The following is a 20,849-nucleotide window of genomic DNA, read 5'->3' as shown; positions in this document are numbered from 1 at the left end:
GGATAGATTATTCAAACCTATAATGCAGTTTTAGAGACTTGAAGTTGAGTGTTACCATTATGCAGATGACACCCAGCTCTGCCTCTCCTTTGCACTGCGTATTGGGGAGGCAGTTGATGCCTAGGCGCATTGCCTGGAGGTGATTGGGAACAGGATGTGGGCTATCAAGCTGAAATTAAATTTGGACAGCACAGAGCCCCTCTGGTCTGGAATCCATGATGCAGGTATTAGACTATCAACTTGCTCTGGTGAAGTTGCACTTTCTCCGAAGGAACAGGCTTGCGGCTTGGGAGTTCTACTGGATTCACTGCTGCTCCTGGACCAGCAGTTGGCAGCAGTGGCCAGGCGAGCTATTGCCCAAATTTGGTCACTGTGCCAGCTGCAGTCATACCTGAGTCATTCAGACCTGGCCACAATGGTCCATGCCCAGGTGACATCAAAACATGATTACTGCAATGTGCCCTATGTGGGGCTACCCTTGTAGACTGTCCAGAAAGTGCAGTTGGTGCAGAATGTGAAAATTCATGTGGTCACTGGGCAGTTCAGTTCTGCAGGTACATTTCTGGGCACAAATCAGGGTGCTAGTATTGATTTTTAAAGCCCTTCATGTCTTTGAACTGGGTACTCTTCAATTGTATATATCCACCTGCCCCCTGAGGGGGCATCTCCCACATATGCTGCCTCAGCTGAGGCTAGGGGGGTGGCAACTAGAGCTAGAGTCTTCTCTCTGGTGGCCCTGCAGTTCTGGAACTCTCTCCCTTTTGAATTGAGCTCTAAGTCCTCTCTAGAAAAATGGCAGGATTTAAAAACTTTTCTTTTTGTTTTTTTTTCTTTGTGGTGTGAGGGGTGTTTAGGTGTGTATGTATGTTTGGGGGGGATTTTGCTGTTAGTTTTTGTTATTTGCAGTTCCTGCATTGTGTTACTTTTTAATGCTATTATTTGTGCTCTCTGTGTGTTATTGTGCTTTTACCCATACTTTATATGCTGTTTTTATTCATATTTTATGGCACTGCTTTATCTATTTGTTTTTTTAATGCAGCTGCTTTTTATTGCATTGCTGTATTTTGTTCTATATTTTATTGTAATTTTATTACAATACAATATTAATTTTATTAGTTGTAAATGGCTTTGGGTGCACCATTGTGTGTGAAGGGGGGAGGGGAAAGGTTAAAAATACTTGGATAAATCCATTTCTTGACGATGGCTAGTGGTGGCTATGTAGGGGACAATAATAATACAGTTGGGCCCAGATTTTACATGAGGGTTATGTTCTGAAATCGGCACATCAAGCCAAAATTTAGTATTGTCAACTAAATCCAAAAAATCCATACAGTCTCTTTAAAAACTAAAACTAAAAACACCAGGCTTGTTGCCTGGGGAAAGGCAGTGTAGAAATATCCTAAATAAATAAATGAAATCACAGTATGGATGTCTGAGGGAGCAGCAGCTTCATTCTCCCATTTCAGGCTTCTGCGAGGCAAATGTTGAATATGCAGAATGTCTGGTACAATTACCTGCACTATTTAAACTGTTGTTTGTCTCTGGCCTTTTAAAAAAAGATGATGATGATGATGATTTGTGTTTTTTTTTGAGGGGGGGGAATACATATACTTGAATGCACCCAGGTAAAGTGTGCGTAAGATGTGGGACAATTGTACTACTGCTGTAGACTTTAAAGTGCAGTTTGTTTTTCCCTCCCAGAGATTTCAGGGCAATTTAAGGAGCAGTCCTCCCCAGCAAGGAAAGACACGACTTCTTCTCCCAGGTGCCTTTCTCCGTCCAACAGCCACCATTCGTCAGAGCTTCCCCCGCAGGTGTCTCTGGGCCACAGTAGCTCAGTGAATCCCATCCCACCGGGAAGGCTGGAAGACTTCTTGGAGAGCAGCACTGGCCTCCCCTTGCTGACAGCTGGCCCTGAGGGACCTGAGCCTCTGTCCCTTATTGACCTCTACAGTGAGATGCTAAGCAGTTCAGCTATCCTGGACCACCCATCTTCGCCTATGGACACGTCAGAATTGCACTTTGCCCCTGAGCCTAGTGGGGGACCAAGTCTGGACCTGTTGTTGGCAGAAGCTAACCTGGACAGCATGGATTGGTTGGAGCTGTCAGGAGGGCCAGTGATGAGCCTCACCCCTCTCAGTACTGCAACGCCTAGCCTCTTTTCAACAGACTTCCTTGATGGGCATGATCTGCAGCTGCACTGGGACTCTTGCTTATAGCTCTCTGAGCATGCAAACTGAAGGGAGTGGTACGGGTGGGTGTAGGAAATGGGTGGAAGCTTAAGTGAAGTTGACCGTCAACCTTATGGGCCCACATTTCGATCTGCTTTCATGAAGCTATAGCTAAGGGCAGACACCAGTGATTCAACCTCAGGCAAGCTACCATCTTTCTCATTCCCAGTGCTGAGAGGAGGCATGGCCCATTTCTCAATTGTTCAGTGGCCATGCCAGCCTTCTTTGTGATGATGGAAGTGCTGCATCTCCTATATGGGCCAACAATTTGGTGAGAAGTGGGGGCAGAGCTGGGCTAGAATTGAGAGCAATTGGGAAGAAATCATTGGGAATTACCCCCCGCTGGACTTGAGCTGGCCTTGTTGAGAAGTATTGTTTGCTTTTTAAACCTGACAGAAATTGGGCTGTTGCAAGGAAGGGCTTTTCTTAGGCTTCTCTTATGGACTCTGCTTCTGGCAAAGAGAACAAGGGAAAGAGCACAGGCCCAAGGGCTCCTATGATGCTCAAATGATATGGATGGGTATCCTGTTCAGGAGCCTTTCCCTAATCATACCATAGCACGGGTGCTTTCTGTCTAGCAAGAAAGCCAAGCAAGTTCTGTGCCAGTGCTTAGGTAACAGTCATCTTCACTCAGCTTGCTGTACTGATTCATGTGTGCTGTTGTTGGCTTGACCCAGCTTTAAAAAAAGCAGCTGGTCAACAGCTGGCTGTGGTGGTGTCTCTCCTTGCTGGATTCCCTATTCTAAGAGCCAAGTTGGCTAGTGGGCTTTCCTCTTTGGACCATGAATCAGACCAAGCCAGTTCCATCAGAGATGGTGCCTGCAGTCAGTTGCTCTACTGCCTCTTTTAGTGGTGCCCTCCCCCCATCAAGCCTAGTCACCTAGAAAATGCTGCTTGAAGCTATGGAGGTCTACAAAGTTTTGGCCTTTCTCTGAATTGACCTGATGGCAATTTCAACACCTGATGCAGTTGAGCTGCAGCATGCTGTTCTAGTGCTTACACTATTCATTCAACTACTTAAGATGAATCCTCTCCCTGCTGCCCTCCCTGGGGAAAAAAATTTCCTGTATGTAACTTCCTCTATTCTTTGGGTTGGTGTTATGGAGAAGTCTTGATTTCTGTGGGTCACGGTAATACCTCTCAGTTGATGATGGCTGCTTCAGAAATCAGTTGAAACTGAATTAGGGTTTCAGAGCATGATCGCCACCTTCCCTCCTAGAGAATGGCTTGCTAAGGAGCTGCATGTCTGACTTCTGTTGCTGCACTGAGGAAAGGAAACTTACTGTCACTGTTGTTCCTTCTGCTGTGGAGAGAGTGGCTTCAAACCACAGTCTTGCCTCTTGGTACCTGGTTTCATTTATAGCTGGTAAAATCTCTGTATATAGCTCTGTAAAATGGTTTTGGAAAGCAAATGAAGTTAGCCCACCTCCTTAGAAGGTGGTACTTCTCTTGAGCTTCTCCTCCTATGTGAAATGGGGGGGACTCTTTTAGCCTGTGGTTTGGTGAGAAAGAGGACTTGGTCCTTGGACTGCCAGTTTAGCCTTATTGCACATGTCACTCAAAGGAAATTGTATACTTATGATTTGCAATCTCCTCCCCTAGAAAATATATAGTTAATGCATCAACAGGCACTGCCCTTCCTTCCACAAAGCAGAGGAACAGGCTTTATCTCACATGATTTCAAGAGCCCCTTCTGTTTTTCTCTTCCACACTCTATAGACTAAATAACACATCCTGTACCTCACTCCAATGAGTGGACAAATCTTGAACATTAAGTTGCAGTTATGTGACGAGACATTGTCCTGGAATGGCCAGCTGCATGTGAAGCTTATTTCATCCAGTAAAAGTCACCACGTGTTGTTCCAAAGAACTCAAAATGGTTGTGGTTGAAGGCAGTGTCTTTATTCTCCTAATCATATCACTTAGATGGGTTAGACAGGAAGAGCTGAGGCGAGACACTTGAGTGCTCTCTAGTGTAGAACTACAAAACAGACGAAGAGCATGTGGTTCTGCAGGGGCGCCTTGCCTTGCCTCTCAAACCAAGAGTTGATTTAGTTTCTTTAAAGAGGCACTGAGCCAAGCAAATATTCAAACTTCATGAACAGCAGGAGTTCATGCAGCTGCCTGGATTGGAGAAGGTAAGTATGTCCTCCTTGTGTGATGTCAATCATGGAAATAAACACTGCAACACCTTGTACTGCCCTTTGTGGGGATATTGCTCTTAAATGAAACATGGGGACAGGATTTTCTCCAATATATAAAATTGATCTCTTTACTATTCTTTCTTAAATTCTCCTTTTGTAGCCCCAGACTAACAAGAGCCTGAGCCTCTGCCTCTGGGCTGACTGTACTCATTCTGCTGATAACCACTCCTTGTATGACTTGTATTCGATTAGCACGCACACTTTCTTCCACTATGCATCAATGAAGATGGTTATCAGCACAGGTGGGAGGAGGCTCAGGCAGTGCTGTAATATTGGCCTAGAGTGGACTTGCAACTGGAAAAAGGCATAGAATGAACCATTACTGGGGAAGAGAATGGATAAATCAAATTATTTTTTCAGTTAGATATTTGAAAAATCCATTTTATTAAAAAAATTGTGTTCTAGCATCTTTGTACATTTTGTCTTTGGTGAGGGCATCAGAGGTGCCTCTATGTGCCACCGTAAAAATACAGAGAAAGACATCCAGCAGTTGTGGAGTAATGTATAGCCAAGTCATGTGACTGGCAGGGTGTGGGTTTGGTTGAGAAAATTAGGGTCTCCTGCCCTACGTGTCCTTCCTAAGAGCAGCAACATTATAGTCATGGCAACTCAGAGCTGCGTTCTATACAGCTACTGGATATTTTATAGGCACTCCTATAAGTTGTGGGAAATGGAGTTTCTTGCTGCAGTTTTCCTTATCTACTCTCACCGACTTCTCAGGAAGAATATTCTAGAAGGCCACACTATAAAACTACCCCTTTTAAAGAAAGAATAGCAGTGGCTAAAACAACTGAGTAATAATTCCTTAGCTATTAACATAAAAAAGGTGTTCTGTTCTTACATCTATGGAACAGTAATGTTGCCATCTAAGATTAAAGATCGGTCACAGTCCTCCCAATACCATCTTAAGACACAGTCATCAGTTGTGCAATTTATTTAAAAACCAAAATGACACAAAACCTTCTCTTGATTTGATTGTGCTCCCCAACCAGTGCTTTCATTATCACATGCATTCCATTAGTGCTGCTACCCCACAGCAAGTTGTGTGCTCCTGCACCTGTTGCCACTGTCCTCAGCTAGGGCAGAAGCTGCGGTTGTCTCCCTGAGCCAGCTCAGACCTGAATCCACTTATTGAACTAAGATATGTCAAAATATACAGAGATTTCTGGATATAATTAATTTACATCTTTTGGTTACCAATTAAAAATCTGCTCTAGACTAAGACGACATCAAACTGATTCTGTTCTGCTACACTCTGCCCTTAAAAGGGGAGGCCATCACAATATCCAAGACAGTTTCAGTTACCAGCCAGTCATTTTAGGCACTTTGTGGCAGCACCACACCCACTCATGCACTGTAGCACCTGGTAAATATGTATCTTGACTACTTTTTCCATTACATGTGAAGTGCCCCACCTAATAGCCATTCTTCTCTCCCAAACAAAGAGGAATGCAACAGCCAAACTAGCTCATAGTGATGCTATAACAATTTCATGGCCCATGTCATCATTCACCCCTTCATACAGCCTTTCAAGTGTAAAGGAAAAGGTGTTTGCTCCCCTCAGATGCTGGGCCTGTGTAGTTCTCATGACTGTAGAGTATGTGCATGCGTGCTCTGCACAATCAGGATAGTGACACCATGGAGAAGGGAAGCTGGACAGTCAGACTGAGAAGGGAGCACAATTCCTGCCCTTCAGTGTGCTCCTGTCAATCTGTCCCCGTACACTGAAAACTATGATGACAGCCTTCATTAGCAAGAGACTATTGAAAAAGGGCAGGATTGGGTGGGACGGACAAGGCATAAGAGGACAACAGCAAAGGGGAGAAGAGGGACATATACCATCCCAAAAGTCTAAACTGAGGCCTGGTAAGGCGTCATCCATCAATGTCCCAGCTGAAGAGATGGTGCTTCACAAGCATGTCCTGAACTCCTTCCTTCAGTGGCTTCTTCTCCTTTTCCTACAGAAAGAAAGCACAGGGCTGAAGTCACTGGGCCCTTTCAGCTGCTGTTAGCAGCCACAGCTTCTGTCTTCAGTGTGGGGCCTGGCCTACACCATCCCTGAAGAGCAAAAGGGTATATGGGCTGGCAAAGGAGGAGCAGCTTCACTGTCAAATGCCTACAAAGACAACTCTAAATCAGAACTGACCCAATTGGTGGCGGTTGAGGCAAGGCCTCTGAGAGAGGGGTGCAGGAGGGTATACTGTATCTGGGCCTGGGGGCCCAGAAGCCAAATTCACACTGGAAAGGAGAAGGGAAGGGGCTGAAAAGAAACTTTGTACCCCCTGATAAAATCCCTCTCAGTGACTATAGGTGGAAGGGTCTGGTTGTTACAGAATTATGAGATTGAGGCTCAGCAGCACTTACCTCTCTTTTTACAGGAAGTTCCCAATCCTGCGAGAGGCTGAATGCAAACTTACTGAGAACTCTGTAACAGAACATGCCAACGGTTAGGGTTGAAGTGAGGTTGTGTACACCAGGCCGTCAAGGCAAGTCAACCAAAGGCACCAAGAAAAATGAGTTTGACACTTGGACATATTTATCCTGCCACCCTAGAAACACGGCATTTTCCATTACAAAGCGTTTTGCAGTTCTGTCTCATTCTGTTGCCACAAATCAAGGAATTTGCTCTTAATATTTTCATCCAACACCAGAACTGTGTCTATGAGAAAGCGCAAGAAAGGCAGGATGACTTCAGGTGAGAAGTGAGTGCAAGTGTGCTTAAGGAGTTACTGTGGAGATTAAGACAAGGTGGCATGAGTGGCAAGCTTTTTCCAATAGTTATGCTGGCCTGCCTTTTCTGGCTATACATTTTCAACCTGTTCTCTGCAACCAGGTTTTTCATGTATAGATTCCCAGGATCCCATTTTGAGCCAGGTACCAAACTCAAAACATGACTGGCAGGATACCCTGACCTGTGACTTCTGTGTCCTCTATGCTAGTGTCTTCTGTGACTCCAGCATAGGCCCAAGTACCGGCACCACCTCCCAGAATGACCATGCAACAATGCAATACATGCCCCCACCTATCAATGCTGTGCCTCCCTAGAAAGGCAAACACTGGGCTATGTAAGCCATTGTAAAGTCCCCTCAACACAGGTATGAATTCATACACCTGTGAACAGCTGCAGTTTTCAGAATTTGGCAGTGCAGTAAAATGGAAGAGGGAAAGAAGCTTTGCCCACCTGAGCTCACACTTGATCTGCACCCAGCCAGGGCTGCGCAAGAAGGACCATGGGTGAAACCATTTCTCCACTGTCTGCAGGCTAGAGCACAACACCTCAAGCCACAGGTGTAGTACCTGCTCACTGCAGGAAAAGGTACAGTAAGAGTTACTACTTGTACTTACTACTGTAAGGTAAACCAGTCCCATAAAATGAAAAGCTAAGTGACTGCCTGCTCCTCACTGAGCAGGATGTGGAACAACTCCTGGTTTAGACTGTTAGTTCATGGCCCCGGCTTGCTTCCAGCTGGACTCTTCAGTCAAACGTGATTCAGAACTTCCCCCTCATGATTGCCTCCTATTCAGTGCTAATCAAGCAGCCTTAAATGAAACAGCTAAACAACTTACTTGAGGCCAATGCAGATGAGAGACCGAAGCTTCACATCCATCTGGGCGTGTGCTGCATCATGCGACATGTTCACAGACTGCACTGCCTGCCCAGGAAAAAGAGAAAGTGTGTGGACTGTTACTTGGTGTCTTCCCTTGCAAAGACAGTCATAGACCGGAGCCCTGAAGAACCACACCTCATTCCACATGTGGCAGCACTTAGTTCCCTGCAGTCATGTGGATGAGAGAACTATGCTCATCATTCTCTATAATGACACCTGCTGAGCGATAGTGGCACCCACAGTCTGTTGGGCTCCTCCTAGGATCACATGAAGGGGCAGAATGAAAGCAGACACACTTTGGACCTTCTATAGAGGATTCTGGCCCCTGAATCATGCAAAGCAGTTTACTCACTCGATAAAGCAGCTCTTCTGGTGTGAGAACTTTCCCATCTTCATCCAGCCTAGAACAGTAAAGCAAGAGTTCCAGTATCATCAAATGACTCAGGTCAGCCATCTGCCCTGCTCAGAATTACATGCATAATGGCAGCTGCAATTCTGCTAGGAACAGACTGACAACAAAGCTTTGTAATCTTTTTCAGGCCAGGTGGTGGATGCTGTAACCATGATTGCCTCCTTTGATAAGGAGGTTCTACAGTATTGTTATTAATAGTTTTATATACTGCTTTTCTACAAAACAAGTAGTTCACCAAGTGGTTTACTTGGCAAAGTAGTTCTGTGAGTGAGTGAGCCTGTAAAGGGCTCACAAAATCTAAAAAGGATGCAGAAGAGACACCATTCACAGCCACTGGAATAGTTGCCATGCTGGGGTAAAAGGCGCAGTGCTTCTCCCCCTGCCAGATAGAAGAGGACCCCACTGTAAACACTGGGTGTCTCTCTGCCCAGTCAAGCCCTTACTCTCCTGCTGTATAGCAGGATAGTAGTTACTGGGACATGGTAACATGAAAACACGGCAACAGAATCAAGAGCTTCCCAAACAGGGGCAACACCTCATTCACTGGTTTGAAGAGACAAACTACCTGTATGTCTTGCAGAGCACAAGGCGAGAATACACAGAGTCAAAGTCTCGCTCCACCTCACGCCCAGCAGCCTAGAGAAGAGCACACACAGCATGACCCAAACATTATGGCTATCTCTGCGCATCTAACAGATGACAAATAACCCAGGAATGTACACTACAGAGATTACTCTGCCCAAATGCCTCCCTGCAGCCCAAGTACACAGAGGCAGGTGCTGTCAGACCAGGGTCAACTCGCCCTCCGCCTGTCATTCACAATCTGTCAGGCATATTATTAAAGATCCCCTAGACAGGAACTCTTACCTCTTCAATGAAAAGCCAGGGGTGGCAGGGCCCCCCCAGCAGGGTTGGCCTTTTCAGACCATGTTCAAAAATGGCCTTGAGAGCTGGGCAGAGTGTTCCACGAACCAAGTCCGTCACCCCCTCTGTGACAGAGTCATCTCCAGCAATGGAATACTGCAAAGAAGATGGCAGGCCTCTATTAGCACAGGCCACAGAGAGGAATGCCAGGTGAGCAGATCTGGCCCATACCGTTTGCAGATGCTGCTCCATGTGCCCTCCCTGCTGCTTTATGGGGAGGTGCCCATAAGAACCATATTTGTTATTTGCCTGCACAGGGCTACAAGCTCACAGCTTGCATTACCAGGATTCACCTGAATGTCTGAGTATAGTCTGTGGAAGAGACTCTATTTTTTCAAGACTTACATACATGCAAACTATGTTTCAGAGCCTACCAGCATACCCTTTGCAAGCTGTGAAAAATGAGAAGAATGATGCAGACAGTGCTGGAAGGTAACAGTGCCAGGGAGGAGGAGACTGCATGCATGAGGAGGGAAGGATTCCAGCCGCAGTCTGCAGGACATGTATAGCACAGGGGCCACCAGACTGAGCTGGGAATCCAGACTTCAGAGCTCTGAGTGCTGCCTCTGCCACGAACTCAGCAGGTGGCCTTGGGCAAGTCAGCACCTTGCAGCCTCTGCTCCCCAGCAGCTTTATGGGGATACCACTGCTTGTGTTATAGGGTTGTTGTAAGAACAGTTTCAAAATAATACATGCAATGTGCTTTACACACCTGGAATACACTACATAAATGCTGAATATTATTATAATTATTAAGTCAAACCCCTGGGGGATAAGAATAGGCCCTCAGTTTGGCTGTACTTGTCCTAAGAGGCTACTAAACAGCCACCGGGTAGATGGGACTCATCAGCCTGGAAAGGCAGCTCATCTGAGAGAAGGAAAACTCTGATCCCAAACCTCCACTGCCTTGTGGCTACATCCAGTTATGGAAAAGGCTTCAGGAATCAACCTCGAGGCAAAAACCGGAGCTGGAGTCCCTGAGGCAGTTCATGGCTGAACACAGTCACGTTCTGGCAACTCCTGCGACGCCGCTGGAACCAACCGTATTGGCCTCTGCCTTTCCATTGGACCATTTCAGCGACGTGGAGAGGGGGGATTTGCTGCATGAGTAACAGCCTATCCTCCATATCTACTCTACCCAGGTTTTGCACACTGGAGAGGACACTGTTCCAGAAACACCATTCAGAGTGCGATACCATAGTCTTCCGAGACTGAAGGATGCCAACAAGGTATTAAGTCACAAGGAGAATGTTTACCTCTTTACTCCGTTCATCCAGGACCTCCACAAACTTTGCAGGAAACCAGCCTGTAAAAGAGCAGGGTTAGGAAGGCAGCTTTAAATACAGCACCAGAATAAGGACAAAGGCTGATTTACAACATAGGATCAAAACTTAGCCAGACAGCTGCCTCTCAATAAAAAGAACAGTATTTGACAGCTTCCCCTGCAGAACATCTATGGCAGTGGTTCCCAAACTTACTGAACCCAGAAGTAAGTGGCAATGACAAAAAACATGTCACAATGATACCAATGCCACTTACTTCCGGGCTTGGAGCCCAAACGAGAACCTGGCAATAGTGGTGAGAGGGCCAGGGTGAGCGGGAGGACTTTTCCCAGTGCATAGTTTTCATGCGCTGCAGCTCTGCCAGCCATGCTGAACCTCCTGCTGTTGTTTGGAGGTTCACACTGTGGTCTTGCTGCAGGTGATGCCTTTGGGCATTGCGATGTACACTTTGGGGAACCACTGGTCTATGGAGAAAGTCCAGCATTTTACCACCACCACCACAGTCCCATTGGCACTCACCTCTCAGGCCATTCAGCTCCCCCACCCAACAGTGTTCATCCTTCTGAGAGATTATCTATGGGAATTGAAAGGAGAGACAGTGACTTGGCCACATGGAACAACAGACAAGGATGAAGAGCAATAAAGCGGAGCAAATGAGGAAAAGGTTCACTCTACAGAGATGCCCGACTGCATTTCTACCTTGCTTCGCTGTCACATGTGCAGCCTGAGAAAGGGTGCATGAAACTGTTGTGGGTTATGAAGAGAGGCAATTTGCTACTGAACTGCAAAACACATGGCTCCAAAGGGCTGAAATACAGCTGACTAAGCAATCCATAGCCCTTTCCCCACCTAGGTTTCCACACCTCCCAGGTGTGCTTCAGTTCATAGACTGGTCTTCATCCATTCTCTGCTTGTTTCTCTCTTATGCAAGCCATTCCAGGTTCACCTCCTTCTGTACCCTTTCTTCTTCCTTAACTTGCTTTCTGCGATTGTTGGTGAGTCTTCCTCTTGCTTTTCTTCAATTATAGCTTGGACTAGTCCCTTATTTCCTAGAAAGTGCCCCTCCAACCCTATCCATTCATCTACCTTTCTACTCTTCCCACTACACAGATTTCTTCCATGCCACATTTGAAATACCCCCTTTCTTCCATTTTATTTATAGTCCTATGCCAGGGCCCTCCATATGCTTCCATAGATTTATTTTGCAAAGATAAATTTGTCCACAGGAATTTCTTCCTATAAAGAGCCTGCTTTCACCATTCCTATTCTGCTTTCAACCCTAAATCTTCCATCCTTCCTTCCTAGATAACTAAGAGCCCAATCCTGGGCTCTTAGTGCTGGCTTACTGGTGGTGTGCACTGTTGCAAACTGCTGTAAGGCACGTTTGTGGGGCTTAGCACTGGCCCAGCACAGAAGCTGGAGCTCAGTGTGAGCACGCACTGGGCCAGGACCGGCAGGAGGCTGATGGTCCGTCGCTTGGTTTTTGGACCACTGGTAGGCGGAGAGGTGAGTGGGGGCATGGGGGAAGCAGGGGAGGCCGAGCAGAGGCATGGTGGGGGAGGGAGCAGGGACGAAGGGGGCAGGATCCTGAGCCCTGTGTCAGGTCATGCAGCCTGACACAGACCTCTCTGATTCTGTGACAGCTCCAGAGCTGCTGCAGAATTGACTAGCCATATTGTGGGGCCACTGCCTTTACTTGGGGGAAGGGAAGAAACATCCCCTTCTGAGGAGGCGGTGGTGGCAGCTGCTGAGGGTGTGTTGGATGGTGCAGAAGCCGTTTTTACCACTGTGGCAGCCCCGTGCTCTGGGCAGCTCAGGCTTGCGCTGTAAATTATTGTATATGCTCAGTAGGGCTGGCTTCATCATCCCCCTCTGCTTGAGGCTTGGCACATCCAGTGTGCCTGGCCACCAGCCTGCCTGTCTCCCCCACTTCCCACTTTTGCAATTCTGGAACGGCAGAGGGGAGAGGAAGTGTGTGGAGGAGACGAGATTCGCTTCCTCCACACACTTCAGCCTATTCAAAATGACAGGAGCAGGGAGGAGAAACAGGAGTAGCAGCTGCAAGCAGGCACAGGTTTGGGCAAGGCAGTTAGGAGCCAGCCAAAACAGCCAGAGAAGGATGCACACAGAGCGTCCTGTGCTTTCCACTGATATGCACAAGTGTCTGCAAGTGTCCCACACAGAGGGGCTCTTGTCACCAATATATTTGTTTTATTCTCAGTCATGTTTAGGCTGGTTCTGAAAAATAAAATTCACTGTTCTTTACTCTTTTACTTCCTCCCACAACCTCTGTGATGTGACCATTTCTCAGGGTCCCAGTTATCATACCGTGATGATATCATTCTTGCGGAAGCCCAGCTCATCATCGTCATGGCGCTCAAAGTCTAGCAATGCTTTGGCACGCCGCCGCCTGTTCTGGGAACAGGCCACGTAGCTTTCGTGGTCCCGCTGGTGGCTTTCCATGGTGTAATCTGGAGTCAAATCCTGGTTGGGGAAGGACAGGAGGAAGTCGTGCTGATGCAAAGCAGGACAAACACGAACCAAAAACAGAGGGATTTCTCTAGTTATGCCTCTTTTCTCTCACAAAGTGAGCCAGCATCTCTGTGTCGCTTGCCCACATGCCCTCAATCACATGGGCACAGTCGAGCAGAAGTTCTGTCTGGGGAACCCTTCACTCACTATGCTACAGCTCTTGGGATCCACACACTGAAAATGACGTGCCACTTGCAGGATGGCCTCGCGCAAGTCTGCGACCAGCTCTGTTTGCTTTATGTTCTTGGCCTTCAGCGCCTCCACGTCTTCTTCCCCTGCAGGGTAAGCAAGAAGTGAAGTTTCTCAAGCATCATGTGAAAAGCAAGGTTTTTTTGCATTTTGTTCCCAGTACCTGGCATTCAGAGGTCTACAGATGCTGCAGACAGAGGTTCCATTTAACTAGTACACTTCATAGCAGTTAATTGCTCTAATCCCCTTTAAAGCCAGCTAAGCGTCTATTATCACCTCTTGTGGTAGTGAGTTCCTCAAGTTAATTATGTGTAGAGTGAAGACGTACTTTCTTCTGTCTGCCTTGAACTGACTGCAAGTCAGACTACACTGTCTGACTCCAAATTCTACTGCTATGAGTGAGGAAGAATGCCTCTTTTCATAACATGCATCATTCTCAATCTTATCTATCTCCTCCTCAGGCTTTTTCCCCTCCTCAAGTATAACTTCTCCCCCAACATTTTAACCATTTCTCAATAGTATTTTTTAAATTGCCATTTTTTGTACAATAACTCTTTTGCGATGGGGCAACCAAAATCAGACACAGCTAAAAATTATACAAGTGGGTACAGAAAAGGTATATGTAATGGCATTACAATATGTGCCATTTTAGGTTTGCTCCCATTCCTAACTCTGTAGCACTGCACTGAGTTGATGCTAGTTACAACAGCCCTTTGTTGTTCGTCATGCCTACTTGCCAATCCCATGCAATACAAAAGAGTCACAATAGTACACACTCTCTAATTTCAAGTTAATTAATAGGTCTATGGGCTGAACAGAGAGGTATTGAGGCCTAATTCAACTTCAACCAAGTCCTTGCATACACAAGGGGGAAATACCCCCAATAAAAAAGTTTAAACTAGAGAAGAATAAGGGCACATCTTCACTGCAAACAAACAAAATAAACTGTCATGGCTTTCCCATAAAGAACTCCAGGAGGAACCTTCAACTGGCATGTAGTTTTAAAAGTATCACAGGCCATCCAAAGTGACTCAGAAAGCTAGAAGGGCAATCTTCCTTTGCTACTTGTGTGGATGCACACATTAGTTTCCTTTGAATTTTTCAGGTGGCAGAAACAAAGGAGGGGGAAGGCTTCCTTCTGGGGTTTCGCTGCAACCACAGACAAAGTTTCAGATGAATGTTTTTCTGCTTATATCAAAGTAAATAATTTGTCTATTGAACCCAGCCTATGCAAGGTTGACTATCTGTTTTTCAAACATAAATCTAGATGGGTGACAGAACAGAAAAACACTGACTATATGAAGCTGCCTGACACCGAGTCAGGCTACTGAACATACATACTGAGTCCCGCTGGATCAGGCCCTAGGCCCATCTAGTCCAGCTTCCTGTATCTCACAGCGGCCCACCAAATGCCTCAGGGAGCACACAAGACAACAAGAGACCTGCATCCTGGTGCCCTCCCTTGCATCTGGCATGATACTGATCCACCTAACCCAGCGCTGTCCTATACCAACTGACAGTAGCTCTCCAGGGTGTCAGACACCCTCTCCATCACTTTCCCATGGTCTTTCCCATCACTTCCTACCTGATCTTTTTTAACTGGAGATGGCAAGAACTAAATCTGGGATCTTCTGCATGTAAACCATGTGCTCTACTACTGAGCTATGGCTCTTCACATGACTTGCTTCTGCAACCCAAAAGACAAGTAGGTTACCTGAAACCAGGTGTGTAGTGCTAAGACACTCTTCATCACAGACACACACTAGGCCAGGGGTTTCATCCTATACATCTGTTTTGTGCTGCTGCTCAGAGAAATTCACCACGCCAGGGATGCGCACTTGTCCTTACCGAAAAGCAGCGAGGTGATGCCCGACTTCCTGCGTTGCGTCCTGCGTCGCACAATCTTAGTGAGAGGAAACAGAATAAACACATAAAGATAGGATATAACAGCCAAACCTATTTAGACTGGCTACATAATAGCTACTGTGACAAAGTAGATCTTGAAATACCCAACAGAGACAGGTAGTGAATGGGGGCAGAGAAGCAAAATAAAGGGCAGAGCGGTGGCAGGTTTGGTGACATTTCTCTGACAAAGTATCCAAGATTGTGACCCACCATCACCACTGCCAGGTAACAGATAAAGGCAGCAGGAAAGCAGAAGCTAAAGCTGAAGAAGGAAATATTAAAACTGATAATCTTGACAGGCTTCACAAACCTACCTTGGACAGGTTGACGGTAGCACTAGCATTCAGCAGCTGCCCTTGATCTGCAATGAGGTAAGCGAGGTGCTTGCAACGCTGAGTCTCCACAGCCACATCTGTCAATGAGCCAGCAACACGCATGGCTTCCTGCAGGAGCACATCTGGATCCTCAATTTGAGAAGGAATGTCCGAGAGTGTGTTGAAGATTGACGCAGAGTTCTCAGACTGGATCAGTTCATCCTCCTGCGTTAGTGGGAACAAGTCAGCCTGCTTATTATGGGCAAATAATCATGCTCAGAGAGACTTTTACATTTCTCCCGACACTGGCACCTGTATGCAATGTTACCCATAGTAAAGGCCTGCCTTTGTTTTCCCTGAACTGCACATTGCATTCTGTCATTTTTTTGTACCCATTCCAGTCATCATGTTGGTAATGGCCACTCCCATTTCTGAGCGATCACCTACCCTTTAGCTGTGTTTTGCTGCTCACAATAACCTTTTCTCCTTCTTTACAGGTTATGCCTTCCCTTTTTAGTGCATTTCACTCCAAAATTATCTGGGATGAAACATCTTTAAGGTTTTTTAAAAATTTACAGTTTTCTGACTTGGTAGTTACTGCTCAATCTATTTTCTTATCGTGAAAGACCCCTTCTGATTTTATTACCAAGTTCCCCATTTTTACAACAAAGTTCCCCATTTTTCTGTAGCTGTTTTAGAAAATCAAACACCCTTCAGTTTAAGATAACATTAAGGCTGTTATGAGCTCATTTGCACTTTAAGATTTATGAAAATCAGAGGTGAAGACATGGCTTAAGTTGTGGGCTGTGCAAGCAGTACAGCTGTATTGTCTCATGTATCTTCTCACACAAAGTTTCCCTATATTGCCCATTTTTAAGTTGACAGTGGTTATGTCCTGCTGAGGTTGTTAACTGCTCCACATGATAAGGAAAAAAGTTAAAGGGAACACTGCTCAGCAGAAGCAGTGTTGCTAAAAGGGTGGCCCGTGTGATAACAGAGCGCTCCCATATCTTGAAAATATGATCAAGATTTGCATATTTTCTCTTCTGTCATTTGCAGCCAATGAGTTCCTAAGTGAGAACAAAGTGCTTATTCCTGGTCATGACCTTCTTAATGTCGTCATTTCTGGCCCTCAGCAAGCAGCATAGATGCTAACTTCAGCCCACTGCATGAAATGAGTTTGACACTCCTGATTTACAAAGCCCTGAATGAAAGAATGGCTTCTGCCAGACAAAACACAGACTCCCTGAATATGAACTACACAAAACCAGAAAGAACAAGCATCTTTTCATGGCTCTTGTGGAATACGCCTATAAGCATCCCCTTTTAAAATATCCCTGCAAAGGCTATTCACTTTACAGAAATAAAGGGTTTCTAGAAGTAAAACAGTTAATGTTCAACAATCCTGGTCTGCATATTAATTTGTTGGTGTTATTCTGGAGGTGGAAGAGGCGGAAGTTGCCATTGTGAATGTATGCTGTTGTGAATATATACATGTTAGGCCTTGGTTGGCATGTGGAGCCTGAACCAAACTAAGTCAGTAATGGAGAAGTTGCTAGCAGTTCCTAGCTGCAACAATGTGAGTAAACACAAAGATTGTTGTCTCTCCTCTGCTGGCCCGAAAGGACAGACAACAAGAATTACAACCCATTGGAACGTAGCACCTTTGCAGAGAGAACTGTGCCTTATTAAGTTGATGAAATGCAGCTGCAGATCTCCAGTTGGGAGGGGTAAGAACTAGAATGACTAGCAACCAGACCCACTTTGAGAAGGTTTTGTCCTCAAAAGTTTCTGATTGGATAGTCTAAATAAGTATGAAGTCACCTCAGTACTATTAGTATAAGAAGTATAATAATGAGATCCAAAGGGTGGGTCTGGTCCCTTCTTAGACAGAGGTTTTGGGTGCAATAACCTGCACACTGTGAGCTCCAATGTCCAATATGGGCATCTGGCCTCACAGTAGCCTGGAGCTAAGAGATCTACAAGAGTAACTGACCCAGATGAGAGATAGGGATTAATAGAGATAGCCAGCTAGCTTTATTATTTTATTGCTGATGTGTTTCCTAGATGTTCATGCCTCTAGCATTTGCTGCCTTATTGTAGGGTATGTAACCTTATGTACTTAATAAACTGAAATCTCTTTTACCAAGTTGTTTCACTGTCTGTTAGGGACAAAAGTTCAGAACCCTCCTAGCCGTTCAGCAAGCTACCAAGTGCTAATTGAGGTCTAGTAACTTGAGGGCTGAAGCTTTAATTGGAGAAAGCGCTCAGTGCCTGCAAGGGATAGAATTAAGCCTAGAGGGTCTCAGTGTCCCTGGACTGAGACACTGGCACGTACAGGGTGGTGGCAGTACTACTGAACAGGGGGCATTGAGGGCTTAAGGTTTCGAGAACCAAGAACTCTGAGCACCCCAAACCCCCCTAAGTTTGCAACATATGCCCAGGTTTTAAAAGGGCAAAATACTGTATTTCTCATTCTTTTTTGGAAAGTATGACTTCCTCCCCCAGAAGATGCCTCAAAAACTTATGAGAGTATCTGGGAGAACTGTCCGCATAACATTCCATGAGAGAAAACAGAGGACTGGGGGGCTGAGAAATGGTGGTTACCTTCATGCTGAGCATACCCAGTGTGATCTGGAAGAGAACTATGGAGCCCTGGTAAAAGAAGAGATCCCAGATGCGCAGCAACAGCTTGATGTGCACAACGCTCGCAAATGACGTGAGGAACCAGTGGAGGGTGATCAGGGAGAGCTCTGTGAATCAACAGAGAGAGAAGCAACCCATTCCAGTTTATCAGTAACCTGAACTCACACCACTCTTGTTTTATACAGTCACTCTCCATTTCCACTGCAAAGCAAGGCCAGTCACAACTCTTTCTTCTGACTAAATAACCCTATCATCACTGTAATGGAAGGAAACAGAGCCCTCTTCTCAGTTCCTTTCAAGGAACATAGTGTTGCCTGTATCACAGCAGATGATACAGAGTTCAGGAGCATATGCTACAAATGAGTCTTGCACTCATTAAAAAAACAGTTAATGTAGTAAGTTCTGAGCACACACACACACTGAAAGTTCATGCCTTAACAAGTGCATTCAAAACTATACAAAAGATTATATACAAAACCACCACTTACATCTTTCACTCTAACCTACACCCCAAATTAAAATTACTTGCATTGTGTATGCAAGGGTTATTGGACTCTTGTGCTGTACAAAATTCTGCTAATGGTGGTGCTGATGAAACACATGGTATTATTCATGGAGCAGAGTTGGACCCTGAAGTTCACAGCTTACTGTGAATCCTTAAGGTAGTCATTAGCTTTCACATTTAATTCCCTATTTCAAAGCAGCGAATAAAAGTAACACCCCTTAGGAATATTGCTATATGGACTGTAAAGCAGGATGCAAACTATAAATGCTACAAATCTATAGGTACTGTAATGAAAAACAATTTGTTTATAAAACATAAGAGTTGATTTGGGGCCCCTGTTTGGCACCGTCCCACCACACTGAAGGATCAGTAGGTAAAGGAGACCCTCACCAATGTCATGTTCCTGAAGAAGTTTGTCCAGCTGGGGCAGGTACTGCACAATGAGGTGACGCAGCACCCGCTGGTCAGTCTGGACTCCCATCAGGGTGGTGCTGAAGTAGGAGGCTGGCACCAGGTCTTCAATGACGGCACACATCATCCAGAAGGCATCTTCCTCTTCCAAGAAGAGAAGCAAGGAAGCCACAACCTAGGAGTAGAGAAGGAGCAGTCCCAATGGAAGATGCAATGCCTGCTTCACATAGAAAAAGTCCACTAGTATTTCCCCTCACAGACATGCAGAGGCCCAAGGCATGAAGGCAGAAAGGAGCCTTGAAATGCTAGTGAAAGAACTGGAATGATGAAAGCACCATCCTCAGCGCCCTGATGCTGCTCTCAGGAAGAATTACGTCTGCTGCAGAACTAGGAGTCAGGCTGATCACTGAATGTGGCCCTGGTACAGGACTCTAGAAACTTTAGACATGCATTTGCTCTGAAAAAGTCATGAAAATAAAAATAAGGGGACAGAATAAAATAAATTTACAAAGCAATTTTGATTCTGTCCTGCAATGCCAATAACCCTGCAAGCTGAAGTAGCCGAAAGGGTCATTGTTGTGCCGTCCGGCCAGTCTGTTCCTCTCTCTCACAAGATTCTGAGCCGCAGCAGATATGCTGCTGAAAATGGCCCCTTTGTAGCACGGTAAGTTCTTCACCTCCCAGCTGCAATGTGCAGAATGTACAGAGTGCTGCCATCACATGATGCATTCCCAGGCCCCAGTTGGAGACGCCATTAATATTGGCAAGAATGTGACCAAATTATGGCATTTAGCTATGCGATAAGCTGTTTTGTGCAAACCTCGTGCTGTGAGGAATTCCAGTCAAAACGAGAGAGGGCAGTTTATCTAAACATGGGACTAAAGTGAAGTCACACTTCCAAGTGAGATCCCTCACATCGTGCATATAGGCAAAAACCAAGCTGAGGGGTTGGAGACTCACCTTGGGGGTGCCATTTGTGGTGGCAACCCCACAGTCAGAGTAACGTGTGATGCTGAGTTAATTAAGAACACAAGAGCTTTGCTGTATCACAGCAAAGGCCCCTCCAGTTCAGCATCCTGCTCTTCATAATGGCTAACCAGATGCCTCTGCAAACCCACAAGCAGAAAGTGAAGGAAATGAACCTCTCTTGCACTGCTACTCAGAGGCATACTGCCTCTGACTCTGGAGGTAGCACATGGTCATCATGTCTAATAGCCATTGACATAGTTTCTTCAAGAGTTATGTCTGAAGTGAATCTATTTTGTGTGCAAATATGTGCACTGTCATTGCTGCCACTCTGATTCCTCTTGCACGGACAGATCTCCAACTGTAACACAAGTAGAATCACAATGGGGAGGTTCCCTTACCATGCCGGTGCCTTGACAATACCCAATCTCTGGATATAGCCACGCCAGCCCTCGAAGTATTCTGCGTAGCCGAGGCACTCCGATGCTATTCATGCTGGAGAAGCAGGCATTGCTGGGCATGGTGCGGAGCAGGTCTTTCTCAATCTAAAACACACCACACACAGAGTCTAGATTCAGGCAGTGTAAGTTCCCCACTACCTTTTCTCCCTCTAGTTTCCCAGGGTGCTTGACAGTTCCATCACATTTCCTGCACCCCTGACAAAGCACAGCCCTTTAACTTCTGAACAACGTTTTTCACTGGGAGTGATCCCTGAAGTC

At 45.8% G+C, this 20,849-nt stretch overlaps 2 protein-coding genes across 4 annotated transcripts in view; one reads left to right on the top strand and one right to left on the bottom strand.

Moving 5' to 3' along the window:
- The window catches only part of MRTFA (myocardin related transcription factor A), a 34,378-nt gene extending 28,756 nt beyond the window's left edge, over positions 1-5,622 (top strand). For both annotated transcript variants that reach the window (XM_066634623.1, XM_066634622.1), the window contains exon 14: positions 1,702-5,622. In XM_066634623.1, the coding sequence (XP_066490720.1) occupies positions 1,702-2,219 (518 nt within the window). In that variant the 3' untranslated portion in view covers positions 2,220-5,622. The remainder of the gene's footprint in view (positions 1-1,701) is intronic.
- Positions 4,122-20,849, bottom strand: part of SGSM3 (small G protein signaling modulator 3) — a 35,264-nt gene continuing 18,536 nt past the window's right edge. Inside the window, exons 8-23 of one of the 2 annotated variants that reach the window (XM_066634624.1) lie at positions 20,532-20,675; positions 19,144-19,339; positions 18,210-18,355; positions 15,603-15,827; positions 15,232-15,286; positions 13,342-13,469; positions 12,991-13,176; positions 11,182-11,236; positions 10,636-10,685; positions 9,323-9,475; positions 9,021-9,091; positions 8,396-8,444; positions 8,003-8,088; positions 7,617-7,739; positions 6,800-6,860; positions 4,122-6,393 (exon numbers count right to left, since the gene is read on the bottom strand). In XM_066634624.1, the coding sequence (XP_066490721.1) occupies positions 6,310-6,393; positions 6,800-6,860; positions 7,617-7,739; positions 8,003-8,088; positions 8,396-8,444; positions 9,021-9,091; positions 9,323-9,475; positions 10,636-10,685; positions 11,182-11,236; positions 12,991-13,176; positions 13,342-13,469; positions 15,232-15,286; positions 15,603-15,827; positions 18,210-18,355; positions 19,144-19,339; positions 20,532-20,675 (1,812 nt within the window). In that variant the 3' untranslated portion in view covers positions 4,122-6,309. The remainder of the gene's footprint in view (positions 6,394-6,799; positions 6,861-7,616; positions 7,740-8,002; positions 8,089-8,395; positions 8,445-9,020; positions 9,092-9,322; positions 9,476-10,635; positions 10,686-11,181; positions 11,237-12,990; positions 13,177-13,341; positions 13,470-15,231; positions 15,287-15,602; positions 15,828-18,209; positions 18,356-19,143; positions 19,340-20,531; positions 20,676-20,849) is intronic. The other variant, XM_066634625.1, reaches the window with a different exon arrangement.

The sequence above is a fragment of the Tiliqua scincoides genome, chromosome 7, assembly GCF_035046505.1.
Source record: "Tiliqua scincoides isolate rTilSci1 chromosome 7, rTilSci1.hap2, whole genome shotgun sequence".
NCBI classification, from domain to species: domain Eukaryota; kingdom Metazoa; phylum Chordata; class Lepidosauria; order Squamata; family Scincidae; genus Tiliqua; species Tiliqua scincoides.
The sequence above is the reverse complement of the archived record's forward strand: the minus strand, read 5'-3'. Positions and strand labels throughout refer to the sequence as shown.